The sequence below is a fragment of the Onychostruthus taczanowskii genome, unplaced genomic scaffold (assembly GCF_017590055.1).
Source record: "Onychostruthus taczanowskii isolate IOZ18803 unplaced genomic scaffold, ASM1759005v1 scaffold69, whole genome shotgun sequence".
In the NCBI taxonomy this organism is placed as follows: Eukaryota; Metazoa; Chordata; class Aves; order Passeriformes; family Passeridae; genus Onychostruthus; species Onychostruthus taczanowskii.
In genome coordinates, this window is record NW_024504676.1 from 2792415 (window position 1) to 2817064 (window position 24650).

A 24650-nucleotide genomic window follows, 5' to 3' on the forward strand; every position below is an offset into this window, starting at 1 on the left:
TACAAGGTTTAATAGGTGCAAAAATGTAGACTTCACTCAAGAGCATGGTCACACGGGATTCCATGTACAATGACATGATGAGATTGTTTCCACTATCCTGTTATCTTTTCAGTGAATTAATAGTAATGTTAGTCAAGATGATGACTTATGCTTTTACTTAAATGGAACAATCTTGCTATAAAACTAATTCAGGGCTTACACTTAAAAATAATGGTTTCACTGGTCAAGAAGGCATAATTAATCCACTCTGTCAGACGGGAAGAGGCAATGTGGTACTACAGATATTACTGGTCTAGCCACTTCTGAAACATACTCTTGCTTGAGTAAAAATCCTTTACCAGAGAAATCCTAAAGGTTAAATCCACTGCCCATTGATATCAACCGACATCATTATTCCTCAGTTTCAAGTGACTGAGCCTTGAGCCATTTCAAAGAGCACTGTGGAATGTGGCAGCGGACAAGCCTTTCAAAGCAAGTTCATTTCATCCCAATTGCTGCTAAAAACACTGTAGAAATTCAAACCTGTACAAAGGTATTAGAGACTTCAGTCCATGCTGCAAATGCATTAAAATACCTCTTAAAAAAGACTCAAATTCCATGGTATGCAAGTCCAATCTGATTAAACAGGCTGGGTAACAGCCATTCAGGATTCTTGCAGTACGTTCAAAGCTTTGTAAGGCTATGTGAGCAACAGATCAGCAGCAGGGTAGAGAGAAGGATGGCAGAAGAGGTGTGTTTACCCACCCACAGACCCTCCCCTCCCCTCCAAAAACACACCTCCAATGCTTTCAAGTTCCAGATTCCTTGTGCAAGCAATTGACTGGGTAAAGCACACACACTTCCTCAGAACAGTGGACTGATATGACCATTTGTGAACAGAAGGACAAGACTGCTGAACTGAAGGCAACAGGGCCCAGATTCAACTTCATCTACTGTGTTCTCCAGGCTTCATGGCTACAGAGCTAAATAAATCAACTTTTCAGCAAGGGGCAAGTAGTTCCACTGGAAAGGACACAAGTTTTTCTCCTTACAAGCATCAAACTTACACAAAGCGACTTGCTGCTTGCCTGTATTTGGAATTTCTGCTTGACTCCAATTCATGTGTCAAAATAAGCAGTTTTGTTTCCAAAGCTACTTGTTCGGTGACAGATCAAAGTGACAAGAGGAGATCCGCCAACCTTAAAGGTAACACACAAAATGATTTTGGTCAAGCTGATCTGAAAGTAATTCTGAACTGATAAAGAAAATTTAGAAACGGCCTGGATTCCATAATTTATAAAGTACAAATAAAAGGGCAACCATAGTTACCAATTCCACTTATGATATTGTGATTTTACCCCTTCATTTTCACGCAACTGATCACTTTGCAAAAACTTCCCAGGACAAGTGCACTGAACCTTGCCAAAAATGCAAAAGAGAAAGCAATAAGGGCAGTGACATACATGTGGGTTTTTTATTTCTGTACGCAATGTAATGTTTAGGCACGTTGTTTGGGACGCCTTCTAAAATAAATCATTGGCCATTGTTTTGAATATCCTTTTGGCTTTAAATACTGGTCAGGAAAACAAATGATGTAAAAAATAAATGAGTATGACTACTACAGAAACAAAAATGGTTTTGCGTCTAAAAGTGCAGGAGTATTTTAACCCTTTCACCAGACAATGTGGCAATATACAGTATATTGCTTCTGTTTGTTTGAGAAGGCTGTTGGAATTTTACACTGACATAGAAAATTATAAATTACACAGAATTAGTTTCCATAATCACTATATATATACACAAACCAGCTGTGAAAAAACTGGTTCAGAACATACAAATGAAAGCCTCACACAGATCAGTACAGTGAAATTACCAATTAACATGCTCTGCTGCCAAAATTTGTATTAAAAACACTATTTACTTTTAAAATGCAGGTACTGTAATTACATTAGCAGCATGAGCATTTCTTTTACTTGACTTGTCTAAAAGGATTATAGCGTTTTAAATACGCAGATTGTTCTGAAATGTTCCATTGTATAATGCTTGGTATTAAACTAAATCTTGGTGAACTGTTTAAAGGCAGGTGAACCACTTAAACACAACAAGCCATGTGCACTCCAAATATTCTAGTGTTTCACCTGGAAGGTATTGTTTCAAGCAAACTAGACTTAACAGAACATATGGCTTTACAGTAACATCAATTTGTCAACTAAGCTGTTGCAATAAATACTTAAAATCTCTACCAATAGACTTACATTTTTTGATCTGTTTAGAACAATACAGAAAACAATTACCAATTAAAAAACCTGTTGTAAAATGTTGAACACCAAAAAATTCTTATTTAAATCACTTTTGTAAGCTAAACCAACCAAAATAACATTTATAGGGCATTTCAGTTTCAGAAAAAACATGAATTTTCTTTTTCTTTTTTACAAGGTGAAAAATGTAAGAAAACTGCTAAATACTTTGGTCACACTAATCGTCAAATAGTTATGTCTCAAATACATTAGATTTTTGTATTCACTTTTTTATAAAACTATTCTTACAGCCATTTTAACTATAGTAACACTACTGTCATCATTACATGGGTAGCAAGATCTTATTTCACAGGCCCCCCGTAATTTAGAACAATACAATATAAACATACGCAAAAATTATTGGTATTTCTCAATGTGCAATATTTTTACACTTATGAATTTCTGTACAATGTCTTAAAATCTAGAATATAAATGTTGCTGGTCCTGATTCCTTGCGAAATTAGTGCAGCAGTGACTGGCTTCAACAGGGTCTAGATGATATCCTCAAGAAACACTCGAACACCTGGACATCAGTTCTTTCTCTTCAGCCAAGGCAGTAGACACCACATATCATACAGGGCCATTAACAGATGCCTCTCCTAAATGGGTGTGTTGATCAGTCCTAAGAGGCCAAAAAAAGAGATGTAAGTATACAAAAAAGATCAAGGCAAATTCAAGTAGGTGCAATAAAAACTAAATCAAATACTGACAATCCTGGATCCTGTGTAGCAAAACCCGTCAAGTCAAGGAAGGAAACTTGTGTGCTAATAACATGCTCATCCCAATTATCTTCTGCAGTCCTGCATTTCTGGAGTCCTAATTTCCTAATTAGGCACAGCACTCAATTAACTGAGCACAGCACTGAAGAATGTGTGGTTTTCATTAACTGATACAATAAGTGATCTCCAGAGATGTGGTATCTCAGAATTACTAATAAAGAGCACATTTCTGATACTTATCCCAATCTTATTCTGAGGCAAAATATGATACCAGGAGTATTTAAGATTGCATTGGAATGCCAGCAGCTAAGACACAACAGGAAAAAACAACAGCATCTTAAAAAATTGTTTTAGTTATCAATCTAATCTACAAACAGCCTTTCACAAACACTTTGAATGTCAGTCCATTAGGATGAAACGCTCATGAAGCATGGAGGAAAATGGACAGCAAACCTACAAGAGTGAAAACAGTAGCAGTAGACACATTTCTAGATAAAAGTTTAGTGTAAACATGCGCTCAGTTCCTCTGGACTGGCACACAGAGATCAAACTAATACATGAGGACATCAAAAATATGCAAGCAACAGAGGCAAAAAAAAATCTCAACTTCCATTCAGTGCAAGTATATGGAATACATTTGAAGATTCTCTAAAAGAATGCAAATACTGCTTCAAACTACAGATGAGGAAAGTTACCTGTAACTCCTGTTCTCTGATGGTGGACATCACAGAGAAGCCACTCTGGGGTCCGTGCTCTACATGCACATGACCAGCAGAAGCCCCCTAGCTAAGTCTTTGGCTGCTAAGCTCCAAAAACACTTTTTAAAAAACATATGTAAACATTAGAGAAAAGACAGACAGCACTAGACAAAAGCAAATACTTTTTAGAGAAACCTGGAAGGTAAGAAACAAATGCTGCATGGACAGGAAGTGTGACAGTCTGCACAACCATCGCTCACTTATTAACTAGAAAAAAGTAAAGGGCTCCTAGCCAAGATTACTCCTGCTATCCACCAGCCAGAGACCTACCTAGGGGACTCCTTCCACTAGTCATACATACATGGAGCCCCAAAAGCACCATTAGGTTTATCTTGGTATCTATCCTGTGCTTATGAGGATCTACTGCAACAGCCACCTTTAGAGAAAGTTCTGAGCTTTGCTGAAGTCAGCAGGATTAAGTGGAAGGAGGTCCTTGAGATTTTCCACAACCTAAAGGCAATCTAGCAAACTGCTAGCTCTGAGAACCCTCTGTTGGTTCAGACAAACATCTTTGCTCAAAAGATAATCACCTAGTACCCAAGGACTTTTTCCCTACAATGTAATGCTTATCAATGTTAAAAAATACTGTCATAGTGATAAAGACAGCATCTCTAGGAGACACTATGGAAGAGTTTTTGGGTTTCCCACTTGAAGTATACAGGGTTGTTTTTTCTGATTAGAATCCCCTTCTTGATCAATTTTGCGATTCATGCAGAGCTGAAGAAGAAAGGAGCTAGTTAAATACTGGCTCATAAACAAGTCTTAAAAACCAGAATCTAAATTTGTCAAACATGCTTACATCTCTTTAATCTATACAGAGTACAATCAGAACATGCAGTAGAGCTCTGTGCATCCATTCACTATTCTAACTTGTAACATTGTCACAAAACAGAATGGGGATATTTACAACTCCCCGCAAGAAAAACACACCTTTGATGACTCAAGAGTCTTAGAAACAACTGAAAATTCAACTTGTGAGAATTTAACAATATAAAAGCAAGCACATTTTTAGACTGAGCTAAACTCAATCTCTTTAGATCAATCCTATTAGAAAAGCACACAAACTGCTATTTAGAGAATTGAAAGCATCCTTGAATACAGTTACCTCTGTTCTGGACTGCTGTTAGTAGGCTGAAGACCTGAAGGGACCTCTTCTGCAACCTCTGTATTCTCTTCTACTACATATTTACAAGAAGGATCCTGCGAGGTAGTCAATTTTCCTTCCTCACTTAAACAAAACAAAACAAAAGCAAGTCCTTATTTAATGTATTTAACGTTGAAGTTTATTTATAGGGAATTTCAGGCAACAGGAGAAAACTGAGACGGGTCCATATTTCACATGCAAATGGATTTTAAGTTATGACTGCAATATGAAGATCAAGCACATGGCTCTAGACTTCACGAACACCTAATGATGCACTGGTGTTTACATCCATTAAAACTTGACCGGATAAAAGGGCAGGAAACACAGTGATTGCAAATAAGACCAGAAAGGAAAAAAGGAATGTATGTGATGCCTGAAGTGGTAACAATCACGAGCCTTTACTATACATACCGATAGGATTTCAACACTCTGAAGCCAGAAGAATGCAAGAATGGAAGAAAGTATAAAAGAAATTCAAGATTCCCTCAGAAACCGGCATTAATAAAGTCTGTCCATGAAACATACCAGCAAAATCATTAACTCATCACTATTTTACATAATAAACTCCCTAGTAACTCCACAGTGAATGCCATGTGTGGGGTACAAAGACTGCAGCCGTACTTCACAAACTTCCTCTTGTAGACAAAAGCAAACAAAGTTCAGCGATAAAGCTGTGCACTCACTATGTAAGACAGTACCATGTAATCAGGCAGCCTCAAAAGTCATTAGTGAACAAATCTTCTGGTTCGCCTCTAAACCCAAACTTTTCTGCCTCTCTATTCCACCCTCTTCCACCTCAATCACACCATTATGAGCGAACTAAAATACAAATTTGAGCATATATACCTGCAAGAGATAGTTATAAAGTAGCTCTGAAGTAGACAAACATCAATCTTATACCTCTGTAGCAACAAATCTATTTATTCAAGAAGTGCCAATCTCCTCTGCTGGTTTTCTTCCTATTCTCACAGTTCTCCTTTCCATGGATCCTTTAAATTTCAATGAATCCTTCTCTTTTCTCCTTCTATCCTGCAGAGCCTGCAAAAATACTGTCTTTTGCATTGCAATCTCTCATGAAGTTTTCCCCATCTAATCTCCCCATCTCATTTGCCTTGATACTCTTAGCATTCCTTCCAAATAAAATACTTGTCACAATCACCATTGAAAGTGATGTCCTAAGTTTTTTTGTTTTTTAAAGACGCAGTCTCTGCTGGCATTCTTCCTACTTGTTCTCCACTCTAAACTAAGTTTAGAAATCACATTTTTGTCCTTTGCAGCTTTCCACAAATTAACTACCGCACTTATAAATCCCCTCAATGTTGACTTCAGCACCATCAATTTTCTATTGACAGAAACCTAGATAAAGCTGAAGTCTGAAAGCATCCATTTTGAAAGGCAAACAGGCCAGAGTAGGACTTCCCCTCACTACTCTAACTGTCCCTTACTTTAGACCTTTCCCCAGCAAGCTGGTTTAAAAAAATGCTACTTGAGCATTGACTCCATATGAAGCTGCACAGGTCTATCAGAGTAGAACAGTCTCTGCATTTAAGACCTCATCTTTGAGCCCCCTTGTATGTTCCTCTGACATTTACCTTCCAAATCAAGATCCAATACGTTTTCAATACACAATAGGCCAGAGTGCTGTGTAAACTCATCTGGGCTCTGTTTCCCATAAAAGATTGGACCAGATAAACTTTCAAGGTCCCTTCTGACTGGGGCAATACTATTATACTGCTTCCTTTGCACCTTTATTTCCTTTTAACTACAGGTCTAGCAGGTAATTCCATGAAAGGAGGCAGGAACTATCACCAGATGCTGCCTCCTCATGTTAGTTTTTGCACCAGTATCACAAGTCACACAACCTTAAAGTGCATGTGAGCTAAACTAGTTTAAGTAGAAGTTTAAAGACACCATGGATAACTAACCCAAATTTGTGAACATCTAAGAGTGAAGACCATGTAAAAGCATTGTGCAAAAGACAGCAAACTGGAGAGCAGACACATCATTTACTACATCAGCAATGCACTATGGATGGCTTCACGTGACATTGATCTGCAAGGAGTCCCAACACCTCTCTGAAGTACTGTGGTTCATTCCTGTATGAATGCCATTTGATTTAGAAGCACTGTGCAGTCACAAATTTTCCCTCCTCTGAGCTGAAAAACCAACAGAAGTTGAGTCACTCAGATAACCGAAAGGATGGAATCAAAGTGACGGAAAGCTGTTTGGTTTTCAAGGGCTATTCATTTTGGATAGCTCAGGAATTATCTCCTACCACTTCTCCTAATGAAGAAAATTAATTTAAACAACCAGCAGTGTAAGGAGTAACACTGGGAAAGTTTCTTATACTGGAATTGACTTGGGGTTGGTTTTTTTAAGCGATTTCCAAGACATACTGACAATTTCTTGTTAGCATTTAAAGCTAGAACAGGGACAGATACTAGGAAGTTGTTCTAGAAGAACGAGAAGAGGGCTGCATGTTGAAATGCTCTAGCAGTGTGTTCCAATTTGTCAGCATCAGGGTGGAGCCAGAAAACATCAGCCTCAATAAAGGCAAAATTTTTTTGCATGTCATACTGTTTGTAGCCTCTGTTTCCCTACATATATATTTGATACTAAACAAAAAGCACTTCATCATTAAATCTGAGATCACAACATCTTAGTAGATGAGATGGAGTAGACAACACTGAAATGTGCTTTATTCTCATAAAAGGACCACAGTGTTGATGTAATATACAACTTGACCATGTTGTAAGACACTTATTCCTGAATCTTTGTATCAGAAGACAGCAAAATTAAGAAGTTCTTCTTCCAGTTATTCTAGAATTCCATATGCCACCTGTAGTCCAGAACAGATTTAACACCATTGTGCATACCACCTACAATGATCACCCCAAGTGTCTGCTGAGCTACACTCAAAAGCAGTGCCTGGCTGGCCCTCAACTTCTGCCTTCCATCCTCCTGGATGAGAAGAATGAAATTCCAATCCAAATCTAAGAATTCCGTGCAAAATTTAAAAGCTTAGTTTTGACGCGCAATGTTAAAAGAACTGTACATGAAAAATGCAGAATAATGTGCAACAGGGACAAAAGCTGAGTCAGTCCCCTGCTAATAACCTTGCACTGAAACTAAGGCTTGATAAGTAAAGTCGCATGTTACAGTAACTAACTAGAAGTCAAATTTCAAAACAATTACTTGGAAAGGTTTCTAGTATGCCTCAGGAATTATCACCTAAACTCTCTTTGATGATACAGTGTTCCATCAACAGTGCTCTATTTACATGATGGGAAGACAAACAGGCATTCTTACCTTTTGAAAACGGCGGTTTCAGTTTTAGCATCTACAGTTAGGCTCAGTGTCTCCTTCATGCTGCCATTCATGACTGTCTCGGTTACCTTGTCTGCATTTTCCACATCATCCTCCCCATCTGAGCTGGCCTCCATAGCAACACTTCCTGGGGCTGTAGGAATAGAAACAATTTAGCATATGGCTGGTTATGTTTCTATTTCATGCGCAAGCACATAAGCCAATATATCAAGAATGGTATTTTGGCAGCTTTGCACACTTCTTGAATTCTTCCTTACAGAGAATGTCACCTTTCTGCAAGTGCTGCATAGAGAGCATGACTATTACTTACAGCTGGTTTAAGGAAAAGCCACAGTGTGTAGCTTTTTTCATTTTGACTGACAGTGCTTACTGCAACAGCTTTGCCTAAACAAGACCTTAGTAGGATTATGGTGACCAACTATTTTTCTGTACAGTCAAATCTGACTTTAAGCTTCTGAGTACTGACAAATCTTTGGGATGTCCAGTGTGCCTGGATTTCTCACCTGCACTTCTTGCTCTCTCTGGTAATGACAGACACAAAAAAAGCTCATCAAAATATTTTTGTCCTTTTATCATTTCAGACACGTGGAACAAACAATTAGGGCATGCATAGTGAAGGCAGCTTTAGAAAGGAATAAGCAGGAAGGAGAAATTTGAACACATTGAGGTTACTGGCCTATTGCCACACAGGTCAAGACTGGAGGCTACCATTCTTTTTGGGCATCAGCTGAGCTAAATGCTGACACAAGTGAGAAGATTCTCTAACAAAACAAATTTACAAACTTAGTTTCTTTGTAATGCTTTTCTGATCATGATGTGCAAACTTTTTAGAGGGATCAGTAACACTGGCTCTTGTTTTAGACTGGAAACTATTTTAAATAGTTCATAAATTCTTTGAAAAGTCACTTTTAATAACTGCCAGAACAGCAGCAGAGCCAGAGGGGAGTCTAAACCTAAAATTTTAAAGTCCATGGAGATTTTTCTTATGTACAACTCCTACAGTCATGACATTAGCATTTGGAAATGCAGTGCACTTTACTTACTCTCCAGTTGTGTTGTAAGAGTAGTTGCATTTGCACTCAAGGGATCACCTGGATCTGTGTTTGTTTCCATTTCCACAGGAGAATTACTTCTTAAGGAGTCTTTTGAGCTTCAAGTAGAATAAAAGAACTTTAGACACATTTCTGAATAGCAAAATAAAATGTTCTTAAAACAGTATTAGTTCTCTATGAAAGCTGTAAGGTCTAGAACCATTGGAACTGAATTAAGCAAGTTTCCTCTAAGAGTGCTGGAAGTGCTAAATAGAAGTTTAGTAATGCAAAATGCAACAGAACTGAGCTGAGAGTGTTAAGATGGTAATCTTCTTTTCACTTGATTTTGTAATATTACAAGCACGAGTGGACATATCCCTGGTAACTAAGGCATACAGGTATTACCAGCTCCTTGCAGTGTCTCCAAGTATTTTTAACTGTTTTGCTAAATGCATTTTTCCAATTTGACAGTTCTCTGTTGAGACTGCCAATGGAGTCATGAACCACTAAAAAAGTGATTTCACTACTTTATTTTATATACAGTACAGCTACAAGTTTTTCATTTTAAAGGAACTCAGATGACAAGATTTGGCCACTTGAAAAACATATCACCATTTACAGAATGTCTCTTCTATCCAGTAATGTGGCAACTTCAAGTCTTCACTTTCTTATTTTGATTATCTATTTACCTGCCACAATCATGAAACAACACAGTTTTAAGTTGGGAAAAAAAATCATACTTTTATATCTGAGCTGTTTTAATGCCCAGACAGAAAGTCAAAAGCCAAATATATAAAAGCAAAGTCTTCCAATATGAGAAGGAATTAGTTCTTGACTGCCAGTATTTGGCAACTCAAAATTTACATCTATTTATTTAGGTACATACACAAGACTTCAGTAGAGTGTAAAGTTCAATCCAAAAAAGAACAGCATTATCTTGGGTGTTCGCAAAATCATGCAGAACTACTTAACCTAGTTATCACAGCTGCATAACAATACAAAATTTTAAAAAACCCACAACACTAGTACCCACCCACCCTGGAAAGGGAGATCATACAGACACATGCTGCTGCAACACACAACGCTCTTCAGACACTTCACATACACCAGCAACACAGGCTTGTGTAGAGATGGACACCCCAAGAAAAGGAAACTCACCCTGAGTAACTGACATTCTTACCTCAAAGAGGATGTGAAGTCAGAAAAGGAAGCCCAGCCAGTTTCTTTAGCTGGCACAGTTGCTTCAGTACTCCACACAGCAGAGCCAACAGAATCCAGACTGGCACCATGTGCAGTCTCCATGGGAACATCAAAGTTTGCTGACCAGTTAGGTGCTGGAAAACCAACACCAGAGTCATTAGGAACAAGTTTCTATAAAGAACATGAGTGTACATATGCCTAACACTGATTCCCTCTATGTACATTTCATAAAGAGAAGCAAGATTCATAACTACACTTGAAAGCACATGCAGAAAAATCCTGTACATCCTGTTAAAAAATTAATGTATTCCCTAAAAGGAAAATTCTGCTAGTAAGGCAGAATTTTAAGATCAGTAATTCAGAGTACTCTGCTAAAAAAAAAAAAAAGTTTATCTGAAGAACAAAACTAATAAAACATATTAAATCACAAGTACATACTGCTTTATCCTTTAAATTAACCTCAATATTTGTTACCATTTTTCATACTAATTTCTACAATAATGAAAATCACAAACGTTTTTATCCCTTTTTTAGTTTTTTCAAATAATTTCTCATGCACTAACACCACTGCTAAATTTCAGAAAAGTTTAAGGCTTTTTACAACTTAAAATATTTATTGATATTGTAAATTTGGGAGCAACTGTGAATAGCATCTAATTTAGGATAGGTCAATTCAAAAAACTTCACCTACCCAAGGGAAACATGTTTTTCATTAACACTTACATACAAAAAAACAGGCTGAAAAGGAAGCTCTGACTAGCAATTAGAAATTCCAACCCAGGCAGATATGGGAGGAGACCCACATGGATCAAAACTTGTTTGACACACAGATGCCAACGACACCAATCTGACAAAAGAAAAGAAAACCCTTAACTTTTCCTTCTAATTTAATTCCTTACAGTCTAGATAAACACAGGGCTTTTACTTACAGACATTGCCAGTTTACCAAAAGCCAGTTTAGTCTGACTTGAATGTGAAAACTTTTCAACCTATTACATCAGTTAAGATTCCACATATGAGTCTCCTGATGTGTATCTTTCACTCACACTTGAAACCAGAACAATGCAAGTTCACTGAGCTTCTGTAGGAAGTCTTCTAAAAGAGCATTGTTAGACAAAAAGCTGGTCTGAAGGGCTTCCAATAAAAATACTAATCTTTTGGGTTTGGATAGTAACATATCAGGTTTTTGTAGGCACTCAGTATTTATCAATGAGCATTTAATCCTCCCCTTTCTGACTACTCCTCCTTTTTTAACTCTTGAAGAGTAGAATCACGAATTTTAGAGACAATAAGTAATTTAAGACATGTAAGGAATTCAAACTTCCCAATATGTGCATGCTCTGTGGCAAATGGGAAAGACTAAGACAGTTGGAATAAAAGCAGTCAACAAGGAAACTCATACAAAATCAGGCTGCTAGATCTAGCAATTGCCTATAACCCAAAGCACCAGGGAAAAAAGCTACGTACGTTCACTTAAGTCTACTTCCATTTTGTCCTCTGTATTGGTGTGGGATTCGAACAAGTCCTGTTTAGTTCCATCCTCTTCTTCAGAATCTGTACTTTCTTCACTGTCTGTACTGCCCGAGCTTCAAATGCAAAGAGAGAGTTGACATTCTGGTTTTAGTATAACACCCTGAACACAATGCAATACTGCAGATTTTCAGGCTAGAGAGAATTACAATTATTTCTGACAGATTACTTGAGGTATAATTTTCAGCTCTAAGTAATCCCCTCATTTACCGCTCAAAGAAACAAGGTTTAAGATTTTGCACTTGATCACATGAAGAGGCTTTCAGAAGATTTTGAGGGAGGCTGCACACCCCTGAGTTTTGGGGACTAGATGCTCCTTCCACTCAATGCATTTTCCTTTGTTCACAGCCATACTGGTACTGTGAGGACAGCAAGGTCTAACAGAGGTGTGGAGTTGGGCTGCCTTGTCCAAAGCAAGGACAGCAGGGCCAGTTTAGAAGCAGAAGGAAAGAACACACAGCAGGGAAAAAAAACAAAACAAACATGCTACAAAACCCAAAGTGGATCTTCTGCAAATTATGGCTGGAAAACGAAGCACTAGAGCCACATCTCCACTAATTGCTCCACGAATGGAAATACCTAGTTATGCTGGACAGTCTGTACTAACAGACACACTGAACCAGAGGACAGGTGTATTACTGCAGGTACAGCAGGGAAAAAAACCAAAACAAACAAGCTACAAAACCCAAAGTGCATCTTCTGCAAATTATGGCTGGAAAACAAAGCACTAGAGCCACATGTCCACTAATTTCTCCACAGAATGGAAATACCTAGTTATGCTGGACAGTCTGTACTAACAGACACACTGAACCAGAGGACAGGTGTATTACTGCAGGCTCACTACACTGCTGTTTGGACAAGAAACACCCTTCTCACCTGGAACGCCTCTGGGACTCTGGTGCAAATGCAATATGTTTTTCTTCCCAAATGTCTTCTTCATCAGAGCCACCATCATCAAACTGCTGTATCCGCTCCTTACAGCATGCCTCAAACAAGGCTATATTGCCCTAAATACAGCAAAAGTATAAAATCCATATTACTTTAGCAAACATCTTGAAAATACATGACTATTCTGAAGAAAATCTTAAGCATTTATCTAAATGCAGCAGAAATCCAGAATGTCTTAATTTAAAGCCTGTCAGGAAAATACACAGTGCTGCTTGTTTTACTTGGCTACTAACAAGATGAGTGGACCAAAGAACACTTAGGAGCTTCTATCATGTTTAAAAATGGGATGTGGGAGTGACCCCAAAGAGCTTTCCAGACAACCAGGGCACAAAGTACTCCAGCATTATTTTCTATAGTGGGTCCTTTTAGTTCAACCAACAAATAATACTGAGGTTCAGAGACTGTGTCCTTACTTTCCTATCACTACAATCTTACTAAAGATTTAAATAGCTTCTAATCATAAAGTACAAGTGTGCAATATGCACAAATCAGATCTAAGTCCAATCGTAAACCCAGTTATACAAATTAGAAGCAATTCTGCTTAATACTGATCAGAAAGAACAAGAGTGCCTTCCAATTAGCAAATCTCATTATATGGGAATCAGGCAGGGTAAGTATTTTCCAGTGATTTCCACATAAAAGGAGTAAATATAACCACTGCCAAAACTTTGAAGTCATGCCAAAGCTTAAAAGACAGTAATTTTTCTGATAATAGCGGAACACATACTTACACTTTCATTTGTATTGAGGGTAAAGTTGATGTCTGAAACCCGATCAAAAGAAACACTACAAGAAAAAAAAGAAATGTACTCAATAAAACAGGACTTTCTATTGTGACATAAAGACATTTAATTTCTGTTTGGTTTCTTATATTCCAATAATCTAAACATAGAAGATAAAAGACAGTCTCCAACACAAAACACTCAAAATTACACACCAAGGAGACCTGTCATTCCTGTGATTTTTTTTTTAACCATTAAATACTTTTAACAAAAACACAGAACATTGCCATCTACAGTTAGGTGTATGCAACAAGCATAACTGAAATTATATACCCAAATCTCAAATACTGTACTGCTATGCACTGGAAAAAACCTAGGCCTAAAGGTGCCTAACCTGACTACGCTCTACCATGATATACCTCAAAATCCTGCAAATATCTGTGTCTGCAGTTTTTATATATTTTAACTGATTTCACCCTTCTATCAAAGGACCTTTTCAACAAGAAGGAACAAATAAAAAATAGTATCAAGTTCTGTTTCTTAACAAAAAAACCCCAGAAATAGTTTTTTAACCAATCACTGAAATATTTTCCTGAGCATAACAGTATCTATTAGGCTTGACACATCTTTACATATCAGAAGAGTTCATATGCTCTTTGTCTAGTCATGAGTGCATTCAGGAGAGCACACATGACTCCTCCTCTAATATTCATTGCATTCCAAAGTAGGGAATAGGTAAGGGGTCTGAAGGAATCTAAGCTGTGAGTGTGACTGTATCACTGCATGATGCTATGCAGGTAACTTAAGAGTGTGATTCATTCTTGCACAGAAGACATAACTTCAAAGTAACTTCACCTACAGCTTAATTCAACTCATGAGTACATCATCAGTGTACCTGTCGTAAGTCTTGAGACCTCTTTATGTAAGTAGTCATCTTCTTTCTACCAAGAGAACAGACTTCCAAAGGCATGAACTTAAAGGAATTCCAATTCCTACCCTTCCCAAAATCCACTTGCTTCTAACAAAGTTAAGGAGCATCCTGTGTTACTTCATCTATCGTATCTTAATCTCTAATCTCAGCAGGTTCTGTGGTGTAAAAAAGCAGCAATGCTTCTTGGATGGAAGACACAAGCTTCAGTCAGAACCACTCACTAAACATGTCTTATAGAAGAGCACTGAGATTATTATAAAAACACCCTTCTAAAAACCATCTTGAAGTAATGCTTTTTATTCCTATCTGCATGTTCTGGCATCCTAAGCCATGAAATCTTACAAAAACAATGATGAACTTTACCATCTCCAAGAACCCCTATTCTCCCCCTTCCCCTTTAATGCATCCACTTACAAAGAAATATACCAGCTTTTCTGAGGGGCGTTTTCTGTTGTGTGCTGGTTTTTGTTTTGTTTGGGGATTTTTAACCTGACCAAGACTGCTCTCATTTCCTCATCTTTCACCTAACACTATTTGTAGAAATCAGTCTTAACTGCCTCGACCTTATAAACAAAAGTAGATTTACAATGCCCTTCCTTACTCTCCCCTACAGAAAAGTACACTCAGAGACATGCTGTTCCTCTCATCCTTTCCAGGAAAACTCAGAAGTAGAACTATTCATCTGGTCATCAACAGAGGAAAAAATCCACTTTGAGACAGAGAGAAAGTGAAAGTGACCCAAACAATATTAGGTCAACAGAGAGCCATAGCTGTCTGTTAAAAAGACTCTGTTAAAAAGCAGTGTTATAATTCAGTTTTTTGTTCACAAGCACAGTGTTCTCAACATTAGCACAACCACAAGATTAAAAAAAGGAAGAGAAGCTTTTGCTTCCCTCTGTTCAGGGAGGCTTCTATCAATGCACACAGATGGCACAAAAGGACAGGACTGATTGGCAACTGCTTCACATCAGTAAATGCTTGTACTTATCACCACCAAAACCACAGTCAAAAACACAGTCAGAAAGAAAACTCACAAGACTATAGCCCAACTCAGTGTAATATTATACTCACTTGCCAATGTCATCTTGATCAGCAAACTTCTCATCGTTGAAGCCAAACTGGTCAATAAAATTGGACGTCATTTGTTGCATCTGATAATCAGAAAAGGCCTGGCAACCCCAGGATCAACGACAGTGATATAATGATTCTACTAATACTCTAAAATCTATTTGCCCATTTTGCTTCAAAGAAATAAAAGTCTATCTAAACTAAACATAAAAGGACAGGAAAAGGATTTGTCTTAACCTCTGAATTTTGAAAGGTAGCATCAACTACAACCCTACTCACATCAACTGATTTGAAAGCCAATCTAACAGCTTTCAATAAAGAAGTTAAATCTGTTAACATTAACCAGCACCTTTCCAAATGCACCCCAAATAAACAGAGAAAGAACACTATATAGAAGAAAAAGCTGTCTTTGCTCAAAATAACATGAAGTTATAAATAGTAAGAACCAGAAAAGTAAACTATATATAGATACTAAAGCACAGTTACATATTTATTATGCAGGTATCACTAGCAAAATCAGTCTCAGGCACACACACCAGCAGCATCTATTAAATATCAGCAGAATGAAACCATTGAACATTTTACATCTCAGTGCAGTGTCACTGACACAACTCTGCTGGTTTTTTAAATAAAGATGAGTGTCAACTGCCAGCAGATTGGTATATACACTAAGGTACATGTGGGCAGCATCTATCCCTAACAAGAGCTCTTGTCTCGTATTTCCCAGGACTGTAATTAAATTATAAATTACTACACTTCCTCTAGGGACTTTTAGTAATGTTATTTCCATGTGTAAAGTCAGCCAATGCTAAGATATTCTAGGAAATTAAGCTGTCATGTCAACTCTTGGTTTCTTGCCCAGGTAGCTGAGGGGACACAGTATGGTGGTAAAGTTGAACAAAGTGAATATGGAAAGAAAACAAAAGAACAATCAAAAAACCCCAAGTTTAGATTAAGGCATTATGAAAATTGAAGGAAAAAGAAAATATATATAAAAGGAGGAGGTATACAGCAAGACAAACTTGAAAGAAGCAGCACTGGACCATCTGCATTTCTCCAGATTAACTACCTGGAACTGCTGGGATTGCCTAGGCACAGCAGGTCACTAAGGGGATGCATGAAAAGCACAGAGACATTAGAAGATCTTACTTTCTCACTAAAGCTGCTAAAGATAGCACCCAACTTATGAAGTTTTTGTACAGGTGCACCTTATAGGTACAAAAGCACTTAATCAGATAAATATGCATCAGATTCTTTAAGATTGAGCCACCCCCCACAATTCAAACTTAGACAAGCAATTACTTATTATAAAAACTACAGAAAATGCACAAAATACCAAAGCCAATATTAGATTAGGTAGTTACTACACAGCTGTTAGTGTGATCTGAAAGATTTTGGTTAGTAACCCCGACAAATAATGCATCTAAAGCATCTGATTCCATCTAAGTGATCTATTGGTAATCTTCTGCCACAAGGCTCCCACTCTTTCACTACCAGCAAAAGAATTCAAAGAGATGCTTATGAGTCTGGTAAGACACAGTTGTGTGCATGCACACATGCCTAGGTTTTCATTTAAATTTTCTAGATTTATATTTGTTTGTGAGAGAAAATAAAAGTCCCACTGCTTTTTAAAAAAATACTTAATTTACTTTTACAGAAAAAGCAACTTAAGCTGTTAAAAGAATTCAACTCACCTGCTGTAAAGAAGAATCCTGTGAGAACCCAGTTTCTTTAAAGTCTATTTCATCATCACTAGAAGAGTGAATATGGCAGGTAGTAACCTAGACAAGTAAATTGGGTCATTGGCATGGTAGATAATGCATTGGTTTTGATGTCAAAGTCAAATAAAATAAATTGTTTTAATGCTTTGTCTTTCTATCCTACTGAAAACTGCAGAATTTGGAAGTAAGTTTTCAATTAAGTTTTACTGTTTTTACATCAAGTACCTCCAAGCACATGATTAAGCATCTAAAGAGCCAATTAGTGCCATTTTTCACAAGCCTAAAATTCTTCCTCTTTACATGATCCTTCTTTTGGTCTTAACCAAGACATCATTTCTACCAAGAGGAAAAATTACATTCTTCTGCAAGCCCTACACACTTCTTTGCATTCACAGGCTCAAGAAAAAATGCCTTATGTACATTGTACATCTTTTAGCCCTGTTCACAAGTTGCAGTTTCAGATGAATTTCCTACTGTTTCTATTGACACCTGCTAACATTATGCTCTAGTTAATATTTATGTTGAAATAGTGATTTCAACAATTAATTATAGTCCAAATAACAGAACACTAGCAGAAGTTAATGAAGCCACATGCAAAGCATGCATTCCTGGAGAAGTCAGGAAAATAAAATTCACTAATTCATCTGCTGACATCAGAAACTGCCTCTGCTTATTAAAGTCTCCAAGTGATTGCTCTTAGACTGTATTTTTAACATGGTTACACAAACTTCTTGTACTTAAGTGTTTTAATTGCTGCAACTGCATGCAGAAGAAACGTGGCAGGTGCACAACAGTAAGCAAAGTTACTTAAGCAAGGTCAGTAACACAGGCAGCGGAATGCAGGGAGCAGTCTTCTGTTAAACTTCTACTGGGTCATTTACATCCTGTAGAGAAAGCAATCAGCACCAGCTCCTGCACTTTTAGTTTGTTCTCTCAAGCAGAGTGGAGTTTTCAAGGACATGACCTTGAAGAGGTAAAGAAATCCTCCTCCTTGCCTGGGATTAGCTACACTAGGTAATGAGCCAGTTAGCTATTACAAGCTGATTGTCTGCATTATGCCTGCACAAATATTAATGATATGGCTTTAGTTGAAAAGTAAACTAAAGAATTATCAGCTCCATAACTCAGCAACTAGAGGGACTCCTAAAAAGTACACTATATTTGGAAGACTGACAGTGCTGCTTACAAAAAGAAACTGTCCAAGTAAAGCAGCAGCAATTTTCATACCTTACCCATCACTACTTACCAGATCCACTGTATTCCTCTTGTTGGTTTCTCCTAAAGAGCTTGTGCAGAATGTTTCCCATCGCTCTCTCACCTCCTCTGGAAGCTCTAGCACAGGAAACAAAACACCAAACCAATTAGAAACTATTGACAATGAAGCATGACTTGATTTTCAAATATTTTTTTCTGTTCTACCAAAAATACTGGTACGAAAATATACATCCTCCTAAACCTTGACCTAAAACCTCCTAAACCCATAAATAAATATACAACCTCCTAAACCCATAAATGTAAATCCATCTAGAAAACAAGTCCAAATTAAGCAGGACAGCACCACTTTGCATCTATTTCAGGGAGCATTAACACTCTTTGCAATGAAAATACTTAAGCATTTGTTTAAGGATGACTGCTTTAAATTGAATACTTCGGAAGTAATCCAGTTCTTTTTTAATTTAATCCAACAGCTGCCTTCTAATTTAAGTTTGCTTAATATCCTCAGCATTTGATAATGAAAGCCCTGAAGATAAAGGTAGCACCATGAATGAATACCTTTGATGAGCTGCTGGACTAGTGTGCTGTTTGGCCCCTTATCTGTACTGTGCACAATGCAGTTTGCTATCCTTGTCAGGTGACCCATGTAGCCGTGCCTTCTTCCTCCTTCAGCCCTGCAAGAGACCAAGAGTTCATCGGCTGCACTCGGAGCGACTCCGACACTGTATGTTGTTGTAGAACACTGCCAGAGTCAAGATGGTACACAAGACAATGGACTGGGGCTCTTAAGTTAGACTTGCATCCTAAAACTACAGGTTCACAAAAATATTTAACAATTTAAGGCATCAACTGGTTTGACCTCACTGAGCCAGTTTAGGAGACTTAACAAGAACATGAAGTACCAAGAAAGACATACAAGTGTTTGTACTGCTTGTGTGTGTGTAGAAAGCAAAATGCACACAAAATAATCAAAATGCATTAGCAAAATAGTGACAGAATTAGCAACTGATTCAGAGCTTCTAGGAAATTCCTGTTGCTGAGAATATTTTGCAAAACCCAAAACCACCAAATATTCCCTCAGACCTTTCAGCCTATGATCAAAAGGGAAAAGCATTCTTAAGTATGCTTTAGTATTTCAAGGCTTCTTAGCATTATATGTAGCATACCCATTTAAGTTAGGGTCATTGCTTTCCTGAAATTTAGGAACAACATTTATATGCTTACCAAAGCTAAAATTACAAAGCCATTTAAATAACTCACATAGAACTGCTCTGCAGAAACAGGAATTACCTGTTCGAGTAGTGCTCTGAACACCTACTGCCAGTAGGAACCACTCTAAATCTGACCAAACAGAGATCATGAGAGGTCCAGCTTGAACTGATTCTCTACCATTTGGCTGCAAGCCAACCAAACTTCTGCTGCATCAGTTTAAGGTTTTGTGTTTGAAAAAAACCCAAGAAAGACCCTCTCACCCAGCTAGAAAAACCTCCCATGACTGCAATCTTTGTAAAGTGACAGCAGCTCATGAAGTACCTTATGTTATGTAAACACAGATCACATGATTTTATTTTCCACCATCCTCTAACATATGAGGTAACTGAAATGATGTTATGTCTATGCAAGATATCATGAATAAACTACCACAGTGTTTACAGCTTGCTTAGGTAGCAAGCACATTCAAAATAAGCAGCACATGATAATAGCTGTTATCAGGTTACAGTTTCTAATACAGGATATGACCCCGAGCACTTCTATTTGACAAACTAGACTGACTTGACATTGCCTAGCCAGAAAGTCTGGAATACAACTGTATCTTTTGCTAGCAAATGCTTATTAATCCCAGTGAACCAAACCACTTTTACTATGCCCGATTTTTACCAGCAGAAAGCAGTCACCCTTAAGCTTCTAGAGCTGCTTCAAATAACATTAAGTGACAGAATACAAATGGACTAAAAAAATACCTATTTCCTGAAACAGCTAAGCTAAAAGTACCCTTAAAGCTTTATCTTTTACAGCTGGAGCCACACCTCTACAAAACTGGATAACAGAGTGAATTTATTGTAAGTCTGTTTCCAGATAAAAGCACTACCTAAGATATGAAACACTATTTTCTTCATTAGTATTCCCAAATGTAAGACTAAATATTTAATTAAATCATTCATATAGTAAGCACTGGATCAAGAACAGTCTTATCCAAGTAAAACTTAAGTTTTACGTTGGAATTACAGAGAAAACTTTTCATATTTCTCTCCTACGAGAATCTGCCAGTAAAGTAGGCAATTCTCTATAACCTCAGGAGAACTGATGTAAAATGACATTCAGGAGAGCATGTTTTCTACAGTTAAATTTAGCACATTCCTTTTTCTATTACGCTCCTCTTCACCATCCTCATTTCCAGGTCAGTTACATTAGCCATATATTTACTATTAGATTCACTTAAGATACCAATGTTTTCGTGAGTGCAACAGTCTCAACATTCCATCAAACCAGCAGCACTACCCCAGTTAGCCAATTCAGTATTTTGACAGGTCAGAACTAACATTTACTGTTCAGTACCTCCAGAGCAAAAATTATTTAGCCTTCATGAGAACATTTTAGCATCTCAGGTGGCAACTGAGGATTTTTTCTACTGCTACAAAACCAGTTTCAGACAGTGTTAGCTACTTGAAGCTTACATCCTTTCAAACCCAATTTTAGAAGTCTATTGCTGAGGAAATTTGCTTTTACTGTTTAGGAGTCTGATGTTTCCCAGTATGCGATATGCTTTGATGCGTTCACAAGTAATTCCCAACTGCTTACTGGGGAAAAGTAACTCCTGACCGCTAAAAACTTACAGTATGTTTATGTACTCAAACATGGGTAAACCTTCAAGATCAGAGTAATATCTCATACATGGCAAGAATGACAACTCTCGTGCTCTCAAATGGTCACAGGAAAAAGAATTAGAATGCTACTGAAAAGTACAAGAGAAAGCTTTAATTAAAGCTATTACCATACAGGTGATTTTAGAACTGGCTAGATCACTTCTGAATTGGTTATACATTCATTTCACAACTCAAGTCTTATTTAGACAATTGCAGGGAATGAAGAAACTAATTACTCACTGTTTCTTCTCATTCATCTCCCATGCTTCAAGTATTCTTTCTATTAATTGGCACTTAAGGAAGAGCTGTCAAAAAAGCAAAATATGCTTAGTAGCAGTAAAATGGAACACTATTTATGCATTTTACAGTTGATACTAAAGTCTGCAAGACTATTAATTTCACATTCAGGATATACACTTTCATTAAAGAGTTGAAACTTCAGTAGTCAAATCACAGCCAGAAACCTGAAACATAAACCTGCATTAATTCCACTTCTCTAAGTGCTGTGTTGTTGTAGTAGCATAAAGCTACTGAAATAGTTATTAATTCCACTTCTCTTTCTAAGTGCTGTGTTGTTGTAGTAGCATAAAGCTACTGAAATAGTGATTTTAAGCCATAAAAATGGGAATAACTTCAGGGAAAATGAATACTTGCAGCTCTTCACCATCTGAAGCAACAACAAAAAAAAAAAATCTACTCTATGGCAGTGTCAGGTTTAACACCCTGAACTAACATTTTAAGTAAAACCAGAAAGACCTTTTTCTCATTCTATATATTAAGTAGAAAGAGGCATATTTTTTTATGTAAAAATAACTGCATGAAAACAGTAAAATTCAAGAGATTTGCAAAACACAACTTACATGCTTCAGTAAAAGATTGTCCCCACTGGAATCCTGATCTGTAATTGTGCCATTTTCCGTGTTTTCAAGAGGACTTGCAAGAATCAATGCAATACAGATTTCTACTTGAGTATGCAAAAAGTTATTCCACGTATACTTAAAAAACATGTCCTGAAAAACAAATTCACAGAGGTTTACACAAGCCAAGATCTTTTCATTAAACACAAACAACAGTCTCAACCACCTAATTATTTGAATGACTACACTCGAAGAAATCTTTTAAGTTTTACACTGAGTGTTATTGTACAAGAGAAAATTTGTGACCCACAAAACCAGTTAACTTTTGTGCTCGCCATTTTCTGAATGCAAGGAATACTATCCTGGATCAGAACAAGAATGCAACTAACTGGATTTATTGCAGGGGTCACAAGTAATGCACTTGCCAACTATGAAAACATAGTAAAACAGAAATAATGCTCCCTATTTATATTCCTTCTGTCAGCTGCAGCCCAGAAAGCTCCACAGTCAAAAGTGTTATTTATGACCTTAGAAGTCCTTGACTTTTTTGAGTTCACTTGACCTTCCCAGTATCTCTAATATCCTTCTATAAATGTGCTCCTCACTTCAGTGAGATTCCTTATAAAACTGTATCTACTGGTTTCAAACACATCATCCACCACCTCAGATAATCTAGAAGCAGTTTAAAATTATTAGCAAAGTCCAAGACAAATACCGAAGTTGAAATACAATAAACAGATTCCATTTAGTCAAGTTCCTGCTTCTCCACATTTTTTCTCTTAAATACAAGTAAGATTTTTGTTAAGCCTAGTTATTTTAGGCTATTCATTGGAAAATTCAAATGATTGTTGTCACTGGGAAAATGTAGTGAGTTCTGGAAATATGTGCAGTGATTGGAACAGTATTGAACAATTTTAGTCTCATTCAAAGTACAGCTAAAGGTCTTCAATCTATCTTCAGTCCTCCTAAACTAATGACATTCACCCATAACTTTTCTGAAGTCAAGTCTGCCCAGTAAAACATGTACTGTTTCAGCAAACAGCATGAAGCACTAAGGTTTCCATGGCTACAATTCCTTTTTTCCTTATGTAAAACCTGCAACAGAAAAGTGTGTTCAAACCTCATTGAACACAGTTCACAAAACAATCTATTTACAAGAACATGCAAGCATTCATAGTCTGTATGCTCCCTGAGACAGTGGATCTAGGAAAAACTGCAGCTACAGTGAAGTCAGCTATTTGTATAACAGTTAGTACCTGTCCGCAAACCTAATTGTGAAGAAAATTTGAGATGGAAACATTTCAATCACACTGTAATAATCAGTCACAGGAAAAAGGGGTTTTGGACTAAAATCAGGGAAGAGAAGGTATTTACACTTTAAGCTTGCAACTGCCAACTTATAAGTTTACATATTGTTATTCAGTAACTAGCTTAAGTTCTACATTATTTCAAGTTATTTTTTAATCAACCAACATTTGGATTTCTTGGGTGAACCGAAACACAGAGTACATCTGCTATAGTGGAAGTATGAGGTAGGAAGTACCCAAAATATGTGTTCACATCAGCAAAGAGCAATGAGTTAGGTAACCGAGTTTGTTGGACACCACCTTGCTTTGAGGTTTGAAGGAGTACAAGCTCCCAAGAATAACTGCTCCTTTACAGGACACTGCTGAGACACTATTTCGTAGGCCATATATTGAGAAAAAAGGGGTATTGAGGGAACAACTTAAGAGATAAAAAATGAAAATAGCAATGAAGACTTGAACATGGCTGAAGACTCGAGAACATCCAGTTGAAAACAAGCTTATTAAGAAAACCACTTCATGTATTTATGAAGGCGTAGCAAGTAAGAACCATTCAAGTGGTCAGAAGCAAACAATTCCCTCAGACAGATTAACAGTAAAATCCAGTATTAAAAGTTCTTAAACCAAGCAATAGACATCACAATAAAAAGGTGCCGAAAAGTTAGGCTGGAAAATAAGTTAGCCTGGAAAATTATCTGCAGAGTCAGAAAAGCAGACAAGATCTTAACAGCAATCCATAAAATCAAGACTGCATAAAGTTCTTACCAGTATGACTCCTATGCTGTTAAGTTCTATAAGCTCCTGATTCACACTGCTTGTATTTGTTTGTAAAAGGCTAGATATTAATCTAATCACATTTAAACGTGTGTTTCCTACAGGTGGATCCAGTACACCCCAGGTTGTCTTCATGACACTTTTCTGAAAAATAAAAAAGTTTAATACATAAACCTATTAAAATATATTTTAAAAATTCAGCTTATCATTTCTACATAAAATAATTGAATCGTGCTTAAAAATAGATACACTTAGTCCTTG

The 24650-nt window shown here is 37.2% G+C and overlaps 1 protein-coding gene across 12 annotated transcripts in view; it reads right to left on the bottom strand.

Moving 5' to 3' along the window:
• Nucleotides 1-1263: 1263 nt before the first annotated feature.
• PPP6R3 (protein phosphatase 6 regulatory subunit 3) overlaps nucleotides 1264-24650 on the bottom strand; it is a 50548-nt gene continuing 27161 nt past the window's right edge. For 9 of the 12 annotated variants that reach the window (XM_041421189.1, XM_041421190.1, XM_041421185.1 and 6 more), the window contains 15 exons: nucleotides 24381-24533; nucleotides 22315-22464; nucleotides 21695-21759; nucleotides 19149-19264; nucleotides 18622-18707; nucleotides 17349-17435; nucleotides 15658-15755; nucleotides 13665-13719; nucleotides 12862-12992; nucleotides 11923-12041; nucleotides 10436-10589; nucleotides 9268-9374; nucleotides 8207-8357; nucleotides 4859-4981; nucleotides 1264-2898 (listed from right to left, as the gene is read on the bottom strand). In XM_041421189.1, coding sequence (XP_041277123.1) covers nucleotides 2847-2898; nucleotides 4859-4981; nucleotides 8207-8357; nucleotides 9268-9374; nucleotides 10436-10589; nucleotides 11923-12041; nucleotides 12862-12992; nucleotides 13665-13719; nucleotides 15658-15755; nucleotides 17349-17435; nucleotides 18622-18707; nucleotides 19149-19264; nucleotides 21695-21759; nucleotides 22315-22464; nucleotides 24381-24533 — 1647 coding nt within the window. In that variant the 3' untranslated portion in view covers nucleotides 1264-2846. Of the gene's footprint in view, nucleotides 2899-4858; nucleotides 4982-8206; nucleotides 8358-9267; nucleotides 9375-10435; nucleotides 10590-11178; nucleotides 11303-11922; nucleotides 12042-12861; nucleotides 12993-13664; nucleotides 13720-15657; nucleotides 15756-17348; nucleotides 17436-18621; nucleotides 18708-19148; nucleotides 19265-21694; nucleotides 21760-22314; nucleotides 22465-24380; nucleotides 24534-24650 lie in introns of those variants that run through there. The other 3 variants (XM_041421193.1, XM_041421194.1, XM_041421196.1) reach the window with 3 other exon arrangements.